This window comes from Pangasianodon hypophthalmus, chromosome 7, assembly GCF_027358585.1.
Source record: "Pangasianodon hypophthalmus isolate fPanHyp1 chromosome 7, fPanHyp1.pri, whole genome shotgun sequence".
In the NCBI taxonomy this organism is placed as follows: domain Eukaryota; kingdom Metazoa; phylum Chordata; class Actinopteri; order Siluriformes; family Pangasiidae; genus Pangasianodon; species Pangasianodon hypophthalmus.
Genome location: NC_069716.1, coordinates 18,350,911 through 18,365,961, shown reverse-complemented (window position 1 = coordinate 18,365,961; position 15,051 = coordinate 18,350,911). Strand labels below are relative to the sequence as shown.

Here is a 15,051-nt window from a genome sequence, read left to right as displayed (position 1 = left end):
AGAGATGTGCACAGCTTTCATAGATCCTGCACGGGCAGTTATTATTCTTGTATGTACCCGTCTGTGATATTTTGTAATGAATTTAGTTGGTAATATTAGTTCCTAACTAGCAGCAGCTTAATTTAAACCACGGCGGCCAGGGAGGTACTTAGGACCACTGCACGTTCATGTTAATGAAAACGTTTTTTTTTTCATTCATGCTTGCATGCACATCACGTGAAAATAAAAGCCTCCTGATCATGAAACTTTTTTGTTGTGTCCTGTGGGATCCTTGTTCTGATGGGATCTTGTCTCAAATTGATGCGCTTTCTGGCAAGCTTTCTCAAACAAAAATTATAGTGCGCCTCTTATTTGTATCTGTATCTCAATTTGTTCAATCCAAATAATATATTCGTATTCAGTTACGTCTCTTGTTCTTATCTAACTTGATTATTAGTGTCTACGCTGGGTGTTCTCATGTGTTGTGTTGTGGTGTTCTTACCCTTATGGAAGCTGGGGTTGCTGTCCCGAAGCAGGTTGCTGAGCTGGTGGCCATTGATATGGAGGTAACGGAGCTGCTCCCTGACTGAGGCTTTCTGGAACACAGCCGGAATCAGGCGTCCCACACTGTTCTGTGAGATGGGCAGTGCCAGAGCCAGTGCAAGGGTCGGGGTCAGATCCACCTGCTCCACTACACCTGGCTCACCCATGCCCTCTGAAACACAGGAAGATGCAGCATAAATAGAGGAAAAAAAACATACACATTCACTCACAAATATGAGCAGCGGAGGAGTATTTCACATGCTCTCACCCAGCTATAAATCCCGAGATTTAATATCTGCAGGAGAAACTCATGTAATAAATCTGACAAAGCTGTCATCCTTTCAAATTTCAATTACGTTTGTAATATTTCATGCATCAATAGGACTATGTGCATCTAAGATCACACAGCATTCAGATATATCATTTTTTTAAATCAAGTGTTAAAAATCCTGATTAAAATAGTAGGTATGCAATTCTGACAAATCAACAGAGATTTAAATTTCACAGAGTTTCTAAATGTGATCATCAGAATGTGAAAGCATGTGTTATCTCCAAAATATATAAAGCAGGAAAAGAAACAATTATCACATTCATCCTGTCAGTGCAGCACACACAGATGCTCAGCTGATCCACACTTTCATCAAGAAGAGAGAGCAAATTCTAATGAGCCTCTCACCTGCTGTGCCAAGATGTCAGAACCTCACACTGTGAGGTACAAACAAACCATGTATGTGTGTGTTTATTCCCACAAGCATGTTTAGTAACACCTCGTGTGCAGCAGGTAATAGCACGGATGTCTATAAAGATGAATACTATTTTACCATGTTGCATGTGGCTGTCTAAGGGAATTAGCAGATTCATTCATGTGTGACTTACAATGACTTCAGTAGAACACACTGAGATAACAGTACATCTAGAAACCAGTCTGTGTGTGTTTTTCCCTCTACTGAGAACATTCCAGCCTGAATTACCTCCTGGTTTTTTTTTTTTTTGAAAAACTGATGGGGTAATAATTTTAGTGCCATCTGTACAGACAGCTCTCATTTTGCTGACAGATGTCACCTCCTGAACATGTCTGTTTTTTTGACCGCAGCTACTGGATGTATTTAGTAGTTTGGGTTTTTTAGTAGGATGAATCGATCCTGATACTGATACTGATACTAGGTATCGGTCCAATACCATAAAAAACATTCTCCAACACCAACATCTGATACCGTGTCATATGATGTGAGGTAAACTCAGTGTATGTTGTCCCAATAATGAACAGACAACACAAAATGACAGCGATCTGGACTTGATTAATGATGGCAGTCGAAGCAAAGCAGACTGCAAACTGTGCTCTGTGAAACTATCAAGATGAGGAACTATAGCAATTTCCTATCATACAAGTAACCTGATAAAACTTCTTGAACATAAAACTCAGCATGAGGAGGATGCTGGCTGGGTGAGTCAAATGTCTACAGACAATGCTAGGTGAGTGAAAATAAAAGCTCTTACCCAGTATGCTGTTCTCAGATAATCAGATGCTATAGGTCATTGAAAAGAGATACAATCCGACATGCTGAAGACAAAAATGTTCTTCACATACAGCTTTACAGAAATATTTTTCCCTGAAGTGAAGCAAAGCCCAGTCATCTCCACTGCAACCAGATCCAAGCCTAGCTAATGCACTAACATTATAAAGAATGGGCCTAGTAGCCTACGTGCATGAACACGTGTATGTGCATGTATCTCACATATTTCAAGTCTATTTTTTTCCCCACTCGTTCTATACACTTTTTTGATTGTGCTACCTGTAGCACTTTAGTTTTTGTATGCTGTCATGCTAATTCTATACCAACAAAAGGGAACACAATCAACACAGTTTTCACTGTCCAACTGTCACATGTCACGTTTTTAGGTCATGGTTTTGTGACTACAGCTGGCAGATCACCATGGGCGAAATAGGTTTAGTAATGAAGTCAGCTTGGGAGACAATAAGACTTAGCAACGTGAGTTCTACTTCTTAATTTGGGTCATTTGTGTTAGTGCTCAGGTCAGGACAGTTTGCCAAAAATGTTTCAATAATTAGTAAATGGGAGGTTTAGCAAATGGAGTAAATGGCTGGGATTCTGGTAGCTCTCTTACTCCATTAATTATCAAACTTTAAACAGTTAATCTCTCTGAAAACAGCAAAAAAAAAAAAAAAAACTGCCTGAAATGTAAATTCACCTACAAATAACTGATAACTAAATGCAAGTTTTGCCAAAGCACATTTAAATGGCAGTGCAGAAACACAGCTGATAGGCATCTGGCATCAGTATCAGTAGTAGTGAGCACCAAAAATCATGTAGCAAAAAAAAAAAAAGAAAAATTCAATGATGGCTGGTTCCCCTGCACATAGGTTTTATGCCTAGAATGAATTCTTAATTTGAATTTCATTTACAGAAGCAGGTCCTCTTCTGGCAACTAGGCCCAACACCTCCCTTCATGTGTGCAGTGAGCTTTAACTTTCATTACAGAGCCTCAACACAAGAGAGGTAATTTTGCAGTTGACTGCTCTATAGAATATTGGCAGGCTGAGTCGGGGTAATGCAGAACTTATGCAGAGGAAACGAGGGCTCACCTTTCATCGGGAAGGCGGGGCTGATGAGGACTAGTGGAGTGTTGACTTCCGGCTCTGAAGATCCTCCGTGGCTGCCTGTCTCAGACATGCCGTGATCACCACACAGCACAAGCAAATTAGGCAGCGTGCCCTCAGCCTCCTGCCAGTGGAAAATAGAAGAAAGCAAGAATAGAGGTGTTAGCATACTTGAGGATGCAAGAAATAAATCAGCTGGTGAAGGAAAGAAGAGAGAGAGAGAGAGAGAGAGAGATAGAGGTGGGGAGGCGAATCACACTTTCCCTGTACTGCCAGTCACACACTTTTAAATACAATATATTTTTTTATATACAACATATTTGTTTAAATGACCTTATTTTAAATACTTCATCAAACCAAGGAATTGGTATAAGTGATTTAGGAAATGTTTACTATTAAATGTTTAGTGAAATGTTATAAATGAATATTTTATTGGAACAATGTAGATCTAATCTAATCGGAAAAGGCCAAAAATCTTGATGACTCTAATTAAGCAATTGTAGCACACCACATATCTATGTTTTACAGTTTTACTTAGCGCTGTCCACGAGTCATTTATCTACAGGCTTAACAAGTTCACCTTCACCTGGCCCTTGAATTATGAACTTATTATATCATTATAACTTATTATATCATATATTGATATATATTTATATTAAAAAGTAAATGAATTGTCCATGTGCAGGAATACCAATGGTAAGAAAAGGATAAAGCATTACACCTGAAATATAAAAATAAATAAATAAATAAATAAATAAAATATTTAATGTTGATGATGAAAATGATAGAAAGTACAATTTCTGTAATAGAATAAAATAATACATAGCAATAGCAATATTTGCATAAAATGCATGCAGCAGAGTTCAGAGGTAAAAATTCATAATAATAATAATAATAATAATAATAATAATAATAATAATAATAACAAAAACAGTTTTAAGACAGCTAAGGCATTCATTAAAGACTGGCACAAAATATTTTTATTTAATTTGGGATTTTGTGTAGATTGTGTAGTTTGTAAAGAAAATACAGAAATATGCTGCAGTTAGAATGAAAAATAATCTAGAGATAAGCAGAAATCAGGATAATGATGAATGTAAATTACACTAACGCTTTCAAGTGATTTACATCTTATATTTTCCCTAAAACAGGGTGACCAGTTAATAAGTTCCACATAGATTTAGCTTTTGTCGTTTAATTGCTGTTCTTTATCATTTTATTTGGTCTGTGGCAATAATTGTGATTAAACTGTAATAAAACACAAGAAACTTCAAGTGTTCAAAAACCTATTTGGCAGTTTATAGGTCGCTCAGGAGAGTGCTTAAGAATGCTTCACAACAAATAGTCCCCTGGTGTCCATTTAACACTCCATGCGTTTCTAAGGCCATGCTCCAAGCAGCCCTCTCTCCTGACCTCTGCCTAGACCTGATCAGACTCTAACAGAAAACCCAGCCAGCCAGCCAGCTCCTTTTGCCAAGGATATAATTACAATAAATTTCATGCACAGGTCATGTAGCCTGCATCACTCCCAGCAGGCCGCTGAATGTCATTCAATATTATCATACACAGGTTCCAGTACGCTCATATCTGCACAAGTATAAGTAGCAGGAAAAGCTAGGTTTCAATGACAGACAAATAAATAAATAAATAAATAAATAAATAAATAAAAGTCCTAATTAAGCCCTAATTAGCTGACTGATATTTATTGCCCATTTTCTATCCCAGTAGTCATTGTGCTGTCTTGTACTGTCTTGTGCTGTCTGCACATGTTTGCACTTGTGCACTTTATTGTATAATTTATGTAGTCCCTTGTAGTACTGTGTTGTTCTGTGTCGTCTTATGTAGCACCTTGGTCCTGGAGAAACGTTGTTTCGTTTCACTATGTACTTGTATATGGCTGACATGACAAACTTCACTTGAACTTGAACTTGAACTAAACTCCACTTGACTTGACTTGAGTTGACTTGATTTCCAAAGAGCCCATGGGCGCATGTTTACACGCCTAGGGGCCAATTTTTAACACTTGTCCCAAATACTTGAGTCTGTACCCAGCACAGACTCTGGGCTCGTTTGGGGGAGGAGCTTACAATTGCAGGTTTGTATTGTCATAGAAGAATTCCTTCTGAACCATGGATCTATTGCACAATTCCACAATTCACTTCTGTGCACGCTGATTTGCAAAATAGTAGATGCTAGGGTCTTCTGTTAGCTGTTTGTATTATTATTTTCCTTTGGTACCAACACTTAAGTGGTGAAGAAGAGCACTTTTTGGATGCATGGCATGTCATTCTACAGGAATATCTGCAAACAATGTCATATAAGAAGATTTGTAGCCATGCAGGCCTGTAATTAGCCATGCGTTGTTTACAATGCTCTCTGCACAAGCACTAATTACACCTGCTCTAGTCCACGCAAGTCTGGTTTTATATATCAGTAAGGCATTGGGGCTCCTCCGCTGACAATCATCTCCTTGCTATCAATATACTTGTAATATAAATTAGTTAAATCCATGGTGTTACTTGGCATGCAGCGCCGAGAGTGGATAGCTTCCACACCAAGGTTCAGTAGAAGCCTTGTGCTCAAAAAACAGTGTTCAAACTCCCCGACCTCTGGATGCAAACGTGCCTGAGTCCAGAAACCAAACAAAACAAACAAAAAAAAAAAAAAACCCACATAAGTATGAAATCTAAATCAAATACAGGCAAAATATCTTCGGCTCTCCTGACACACTCTGTTCTTTGGATGAGAATTAAATGAACACTAACACAATGATGTTATTGTGTTGCATAATAACTAGAGACCACTTAGGAGCATTTTTATGATGTTAATTGCACCTAACTGCCTTCCATCTTTTTTATTACTCTGACATTTTTGAGTAAAAACATTCCTTACAAGTTCTAAACTCCAAATGTAAGCTGCAGTGGAGGGAATGCTCATGCCCCTGGAATGCCATTACAGAGTGTCACGAATGGAGATGGATGATAATCATGCTGGGAAAAGGGGCTCTTATTGCTGCACACATTGTTCTGCTTATACTGCATAGCCTGTAGAAAACAGCTGAGCATCAGAAACACAGGGAAAAAGCATAGAAAATTAATAAAATAAAGGCAAATACGAAATAAAGTGACTGCACTTTCACTCTCTGACTTCATCTCACTACCTGCTCAAATTTTTTTTTTTTTTTTTTTTGTTGCTGATTTACAGTGCAGTGGTCCAAGACTACCTGCTTGCTGCCACAAAAACACATTGATTTCAATCTGGAATGCTGAGAGAAATGTCAAGATGTAACTGGAAGACTTGAACGTATAAAACCCCTGAAACCCTTCCTCTAGTTCTTGCTTCCAAAAATGCTACGATTTTGCTCTTTGTAAGGTGGCTGGGTTGAGTATAATGGCAGTGTGATAATGGACTATTGTGAACAGCTGCTGGAGTCATTTGTGATGTGAGGGGAGAGCAATGTGCCTGAAGAAAATACATGACCACACAATAAACCAGGCCAGGAGAGGGATGATAACATTGAGTGCTATGTCACCTTAATATTACTGATGGCAGCAGTCAAAAAGGAAGAGAAGAGCAATAAAATTGCACTCAAGCTGTATATGAGTGTATGTATGATTGTGTATACACATGCAGGATTAGGACATGACAATGTCCCAGACTAAGGCATAAAGATTTCTTCATGCCTAAGAATTCTCGATTCAGGAGGTATGGATTAATTTTCTATAACAGCATGGCACAGACAATAGTTTTGCCTGTAACATAATTAATAGGTTTATGATAATGCACTTGTTCTAAAATGTCACACATAATATCAGGCTTATAATAAACAGATTAAAAAATGTGTTGCTATTTAACAAATAAAACTATATAATCGTTGATATAGGGTGAAGTTTTCCATTTAGGTGTTTATTTAGCATTTATGGAAGGAGTCTCGGAGTGTCAGTGCTTTGTATCAGTCAATAGGTTTTCCAACACAGAAAAGTCTTCAGGACAGAGGAGGTTATGCTTTATGGTTTCTTAGTAACATGACAGGCTGAAGTTTGTCTTACAGAAAAAAAATAACAAAAAAACAAGAGAGGCTGGTGAGGGATCGACAGTATATAGCTGCTACTGTGTAAGTCAGATGTGGTCAGACTTTTCCCCCATAAGCCCCACTTCCCAGTTTTTTTTTTAAAGAGCTTGCAAGAACTGAAATGGTCATTTAAAGATTTATTTTTTGGTATTTTCCATCTCACCTTCAATTCGTTCACGTCCCACTAGGGTGAATATACAGTTTGAATACCTCTGACACAAGTGATAACAGAAACTACACTATATGACCAAAAGTATATGGACACCTGACAACCACACCCATATGTGAGCCTTCCTCAAACTGTTGCTACAAAATTAGAAGCAGACAATTGTCTAGAATGTCAACCTTTGCCAAGATTGGAGTGGAAGAAGTTGAGCAGTCTTCAGAGCCCTGACCTCACCCCCACTGAACACCTTTGGAATGAACTGTACCCCACCCCAGTACGACTGCATCCCAGGTCCCGACATCAGTGTCTGATTTCACTAATGCTCTTGTGGCTAAATGGACAAATCCCCACAGCCATAATCCAAAATCTAGCGGAAAGCCTTCCCAGGAGAGTGGAGGTTATTATAACAGCAATGGAGGAATAAATCTGGAATGGGGTGTTCAGCAAGCACAGATGTAAATAGGTCATATAGTGCAAGTTGTCTCCTTGAGTAGCAAATGGTCAAAAAGCATGACGTTTCATTTATTCATTAATAAATTAAACATTAGAATTTTTGGCAAATAACTGAAGATGAATAACATATTTCAGGAAAATAATCCACTCTGAAGTGGATTATTTTCCTATAACAGAACGCTCCACCATTACATCGCTAGCTAACATTTTCTCAGCTGGCTTCAAGAGACATAATTTCAATAAATAAATAATAAATAATTTCAAGTTTTAATGACATTTTTGACATGAATACACAGAACATTTTCTTCTCTCTATTTTCAGGTTATTATATGTACAAAATACTGAACATTATGAAAGAGAAGTTAATCATTAACGTTAGAATGTTGTTATAGCATGTACAGATGTAGGCTACTCTCAATTACACTGCTTATTTTTACAAGGCTAATCACATACACAGAACATTTTCTTCTCTCTATTTTCAGGTTATTATATGTACAGAATACTGAACATTATGAAAGAGAAGTTAATCATTAACGTTAGAATGTTGTTATAGCATGTACAGATGTAGGCTACTCTCAATTACACTGCTTATTTTTACAAGGCTAATCACATACACAGAACATTTTCTTCTCTCTATTTTCAGGTTATTGTATGAACATACAGAATACTGAACATTATGAAAGAAATGTTAAACATTGAGGTTAGAATACTGTTATGTACTTGCATGGACAGATGTAGGCTACTGCTAATCACACTGCGTATTTTTACCACGCTAATCATATCGTCAATGCTAATGTCCACCTTGGGCTTGCATGCCTTTGACTAGCGATGGTATGTCAGGTGAAATTGCAGTAACAGCCAGTCTAAAATCACTGTGGACTTCCAGTCTGTTGCGGGACTTTGATTTTTAAGTAGGTTTTGTCATAGTGTCTAAACTTTTTCCTCACATCTGATGAAGAATCACTGCATTTTCATTTCTCTGACATTTTTCCACTTGATTTTGATATTGTGTTGACACGCACGTTATCCGAACCGACAACAGCCAATGACAGTCCTTCCAGCTTGGAAAGTGAACGCAATTGGCTAGTGTAAAAGAGAATCGTTAATAATATTTTATATAAGAGATAATTGTTTTTTGACTGCCTTATTGTAAGAACATGACTTTTTAAAAACATACAAAAATATTTTTATATAAAACTATTAGTGGAACATTTTATGCATCTTTATTTGACCTCAAATCATATCAGCCCCCGTGACCTTCCTGTGAACTCGGGACCCCAGGTTGGGAACCACTGGCTTAGATTATAGTTAAAAACTTCTAAATCCTCCCAGGACTCCCTCAGATTCCTTTCTTTTTTTAAGGAAGCTTAATTCATCATCTACAGATGAAAATGAAAAGATGTCTGAAGTCAGACTGAAGCGTACAACCATCCACAGTGTTCAGTTTATTAACACAGCCACTAAAATCCCAGGCCCTGAAAGCCTAAAGGATCAGGGTTTTTTTCTGTCACTCATCACTCCTGATATATCACTGCAGGAGCTGTTTATTGTCTATCCTGCAAGAGATGCAATCAGCTGTGCATCAGAGAAGAGACTGGCTGATTGGTTTGTCGAACATCTTCGTACCATGAGAATGAAGAATTTCTCCCTTCCACTGGCAAGACACTTCAAGAGCAATGGGCAGAGCATTAACCATATCTCCATCTGCACTGATAGTTGTTGCTAGGGGAGCAATGAAATAAAGAAACATAAGGAAAAAGACCTCATCTACACTCTGATCTTTAGAACCTCCTACAGCTTCAGAAGCACTTTTCTTACACAGGACTTTCATCTGAAATGTCCTGTTTCTTTGGAAACTATGCTGCAATTATAACTAAGGCCGCCTACAGATGATCAGCCGCAAAACCGCTTTGCGGTGGCGAAGCCATTGTTTCCCTATGGAGAGACAGCAGTGCTGCTTTGCCTACAGGATTTGGATTTGAAGCCACAGCACTGCACACATAGTTCACTCAAGTTCAACTTTGACACAGATTACACTTTTTAAACCAATAAAATGAGCTCTCATAAACGATATAGCAAAGACAAAGTGTTTTCTCCCATCTTCTCCAAAGAACAACCAAAGCCAGAACTCTTTTTTTTGTTGTTTGAAATTTAGATACATGCTGGATTTAGAAACATACAGAATGGACTAGCTTTATTTTCAAATGCATCTTGATAATGACGAGCGCACCTTAAACCCAAAACACATATACAGATGCCCCAATACTACATTTTTTCACTAAAGTACACTGTTGTTATCCCTAAGCTCTTTGTTTATTCTCATTATTTGAGCAATAAAACGTGACAGTAGTAAGAGTGTTATAGGAAAATAATCAACGGTGCGACACAGAGTGGATTAAACAACACTTACTCCTCTTATACCACAGCAATGTGCCACAGCACATCATACTTATTTTATTCATTTACAATCTTATTGCTTATGTTATAGCAGCTACAGTAAACAGCCTTTATTTCTCTCTGTTGAAGATAATAAGACAAAATATGGATGGCATAGAGAACACTTTCCTGTCAGAAAACATCAAGGAACAGTGTCACAAAACGCTGGGACTGGAGACTCCTTCCACAAATGCTAAATAAATGCCCTCCACCATATAAACAATTGTACACAAGCGTCCACCATACAGTACGAGTCCCTGCGCATTAATATAAACCTGTGATTTGCCTTGTTATAGAAAATTAATTAACACCTTCTCACCAGTGAGGATTGAGAATGCAACAGCGCTGTGATATGAGATGGTTATAGTGCACAGGTCTGTTGGGAAGCTCCTGCTGGGGTTCTCTGTTGGACAGGGGGAGTTAATATAGCCACAGCTACAGACTGTAGAGAATATGAGACTGGAAACAGCAGAGAAGTAATAAATAACCAGTGACTTCTTGCTGTCTTCATCAAATTAGAAAATGTCTTCATCAAATTAAGAGTTCAGGCAAAACAGCATGACTAATTATGTTTTATCACCAGCACTCAAGAAGACATGAATATTCAGAATTTAGAGTTCTATAATATGTTTTGGTTAGTGTTAGATATAATTTTTATTAGATACATGTTCAGTGTGAAATTATGCTATTTAACCAGAAAGACATGTTTAAACTGTCTTTAACAAGAATGAAAATATAGTATGCATTCTTCAAGAAATACTAAGCACACTTCAAGAAATACTTTATCTGCAAAGAGGAATATAAGAAACACAAGCAACTGTTGTTGAGTTAGCCTACAGAATAGATTTTTCACCCCTCTGGTAGAATGTATATAATAGACTGCCCTATTTTGTGCATAGAAAGCCTCACTACATGCTGAAGGCTATATACATTAAGCAGGACAGAAGACGAGGCACTAAAAATGTTATACTCTAGTGCACTTGCGATTTTTCTAGTGATTACTCACAGTAAGTACGTTAACTTGTATGTGTTGGGATACAACCAACTTTGGGATACAACCAATACTTTTTGGTGTGTGTTTCCACAAAACTTCTCATAGCCTGTGCACAAAATGCAGGTAATTCATTTCTAGTCTTCTCCTGCACAGTCACTGGGGAAGAGAAATGAACGCACAGTGTTTGCTAGGATGCTTTTCTGCTCCTACATATATCTGCAGCTCCATTCCAGGGATTTGCAGGGCCTGTGATAGAGATTTTGGAGCAGAGAAGGGAAGAGGATTCAACACTTTCATTTTACCATTCAAGTAAAAAAAAAAAAAGTGAGAGGAATTGCTGTCTACATCCACACTGAAAAGGTGGAGAGACCAAAAAATGGAGGGCAAAAACAAATAAAATTTTAAAAAAGGCAACAAAAAAACCCTGCACTACCAGGTCATGCAAATCCTGCTGCTGCATGGTCTTAAAGAGGCTGACGAGGCTACTGATGGTGTGCGAGTGATTGTGTGTTTGAATTATTGCATGAAAGAAAGAGAGAGAGAAAGAAGGAGAGAAAGTGAGAGAATGAGCAGAGAGAAATAAAATGATCCAAAGGGTAAAAAGTGAAGTTCTGAGAAAGAACAGGGAAGAGGAGCAAAAGAAAGATATTGTAGATGTGGATAAATGGAGAGGGAGAAAGAGAGAGAGAGAGAGAGAGCGAGAGAGAGAGAGAGAGAGGGGTTGAAAAAAAAAATCACATTAGCTGAGCTGGTTTATAGCAGCACCAAGCTTTCAGGAGTGAACACACACTGCATCACAGCAGCCCAGATCTCTGTGAGAGATCTGATCAGTTTTGAGTTAAAGCTTCTTATAAAAGTTAGTTCCACTCCACTAATTTGATTGGACAAGTGGTGTTCCAAAAGTGCTTATATCTCATATATCCGCACTGGGACATTTCACTGTTTGTGTCACTCCTCTCGTCTGTGCTCACCATATAAAATTCCACTTCCTAGTTCAAAAGCTAGCCGACTTGCTATGCAGTGATTGTGGCTTCTTTGGGATCTACATCAACTAGAGGAGCAAAAAATACACAGAACATTTGGCCATGACGTGAAATTAACGTCATTTAATCAACATTAATTTCTCATAGAACTGTTGTATAAAAGCAATATTGTAATTGTGCAGTTATAGTGAATATCTGCATGGCTGGGATTGGTAACAGATTAGTTCAATAACGTAACAAGCCTGACAAATAAATATGAACTTGCAATTATGCAGATTCTGTTTTTTTAAAAAAAAAAAAACATTTACAGAGGCAAATTCTAGAGCAGTGCTGGGCAGATGGGCAGCTCACCAATGCAACAGGAAACATTTTTGTAAAGATAAATCTGCAAAGAAAGGAACTGTGTAAAAATTTCAGTGTGAAATGAAAATTGTCACAGCATCACATAATAAACAAAAACTGCTTTTTAAAGTGAAAACATTTTTAAAAGGAGTTTTGTACTCTACCATGTGGAAAGTGTGGACATCTGGAAACATCTGGAAAACAATGTAATCTTACAATTAGAGATACCACCTTTTATTTTCCGATACCTATAACGAAACCTTGAGTATCAGCCGATAGCCAAAGTCATCTGATTCATTCTTTTGTTTATTTGGTTAAACTCTCACGTAAAAATATGCCACGTATATGGCAGATGGACTTATCTGGGCTTCGCATCAGATCAGTGCCATTTCTACGTACACTGGATTATTTTGGATAAACTACAGCAAAAACTCTAAGGAACTGTGGAGCTGACACTGTAAAACCCATAAACATCACACATTTTGGCTGATATCCATAAAAACATACCAATTCGTATTATTTTGTGTTAAAATTTCAGAAAAAAATTATACTTCAGTGAAGGTGAGTACATCAAACCCCGATATACTCATCTCCCTGATATACGATGTATCAAGTTCCCTTCAAGCCACTATCACAACTTGACTTAACCCACCAATGAAGACCTGCATCAAAAGGCTTCTCTGTCATGGCACCCAAGCGTTAGAGAGAATATCTTCGAGCAGATGAGTCACTGTCTGGCTTCAATCAAAAAGCAAATATAAAGCACTTCTATAAGTCACTCTGGATAAGGATGTGTGCTAAATGTTGAAAGTAAATGCGCAAATGATCAGGACGAGATGTAGGAAATATATCCAACTTTTGGGCAGCACTATGAACCAGCCTGCAGAAGGAATTATCTACTCGAGTAGCCAAAACGACAAGATGCCCTGCTTGCATATCCTGATTTCCTCTTCCGACAGACAGACTGTGCTTGTTAATGCCAAGAGTGAACATCTTCTCAGCCTTGTTAGCTGCAAGTACTTCTCTAATTCGAAAGTCTCATTAATCTGCTCCACCTACTTTAGCCAGGTCACTCGAGTTACCTCCAACAGACTCCGTGCTGCCTTCTGACTTGAGGGAAGAGGTTCCTCCTTTTCCACGACAAACTTTACGAGCCTTTTGAGAGTAGAACGCCTGATCTGACAACCAAAAGCACACACATCAGACTGCATCAGAGCTCACTTTGCATGGGCTATCCCCAAGCAAACCAGACACGCATCATAGTGAGCTTTCCAAAACAGAACAAAACACAGCCCCTAGGGCAAGGATGAATACCTCGCTTCTTTAAAGCTAGACAGCCATTCAGAGTCTTGTGGCTGTGGCCTTGGGAAAGTTCACAATAACTTTTTAAAAAAAGCCACTCTGTAGAAAGCCAACTCTCCAAAATAAGGATGTTGTCATTGTAACCAGTGTAAAAAATTAGCTGAATTAAAAGTTGATGTTAAGTGAAATGTGAGCTTACTAGCTAGCAGTCCAGATCAACTCAACTCAACTCTACACAGCTCACATTATCTCAGCTGGCTCGATTTGTAAGGACACTTTTCAGTTTGTTTCTGCTTCAAAACAGATAGTCAACCAAGTGTCCAATAATTACACTACCTTTTTTTACTTCAAGGTGGTTTTAGGCGGTTTATACTACCTGTTTTTTTTTTACTTCAAAGCTACCCAACACTGTAGACAGCAGACTTCAGGTCAAATGATTAATTTATTAATGGCAAGAAATAAGTGAAGAAGTGAAGTGAAGTGACTTGTGGCCAAGCACGGTGACCCATACTCGGAATTTGTGCTCTGCATTTAACCCATCCAAGTACACACACACAGTAGTGAACACACACCCGGAGCAGTGAGCAGCTTTTTTTTTTTTTTGCTGCGGTGCCCGGGGAGCAGTTGGGGGTTCGGTGCCTTGCTCAAGGGTCTCATCTCAGTCGTGGTATTGAGGGTGGAAGAGATCGCTGGTCATTCACTCCCCCCACCTACAATCCCTGCCGGACCTGAGACTCGAACCCACGACCTTCAGGTTCACCTTCAGTACACCTTCATGTTCAGAGTACCCAGTCCATATGACAACATGTTTTCAGCTGCTGAGAGGAAACCAGTGTGTCCAGAGGAAACCTACATGGACATGGGGAGAACATGCAAAGCCTGACAGTAATAGAGAGCTCAGGATCTAACCTGGACTACTGCCACCTAGACAGCATGGTGTTAATATAATTTATCTGATGAGTGGCCAGAATGCATCCCTGGTTGATACCCAGAAGGCAGTAGGATTTTGGAACAAGTAGCAAGTCACTATTATAGCATTAATGTGGGTCATGCCACCAAGAAGTAAATGCAACAAATGGAAGAGCTTATGGTCGAAAAGTTTAGCTGAGTACTAAAAGCCATGACGGAGGAGGTTTTTCTTTCTCTTGTTGAAAGAAAAAG

General features: G+C 38.5%; 1 protein-coding gene across 1 annotated transcript in view; it reads right to left on the bottom strand.

Annotated features, from left to right (window-relative positions):
- Positions 1-15,051, bottom strand: part of pigg (phosphatidylinositol glycan anchor biosynthesis class G) — a 118,158-nt gene that overhangs the window by 77,656 nt on the left and 25,451 nt on the right. Inside the window, exons 5-6 of the mRNA XM_026917949.3 lie at positions 3,128-3,266; positions 482-694 (exon numbers count right to left, since the gene is read on the bottom strand). Of these exons, the coding sequence (XP_026773750.1) occupies positions 482-694; positions 3,128-3,266 (352 nt within the window). The remainder of the gene's footprint in view (positions 1-481; positions 695-3,127; positions 3,267-15,051) is intronic.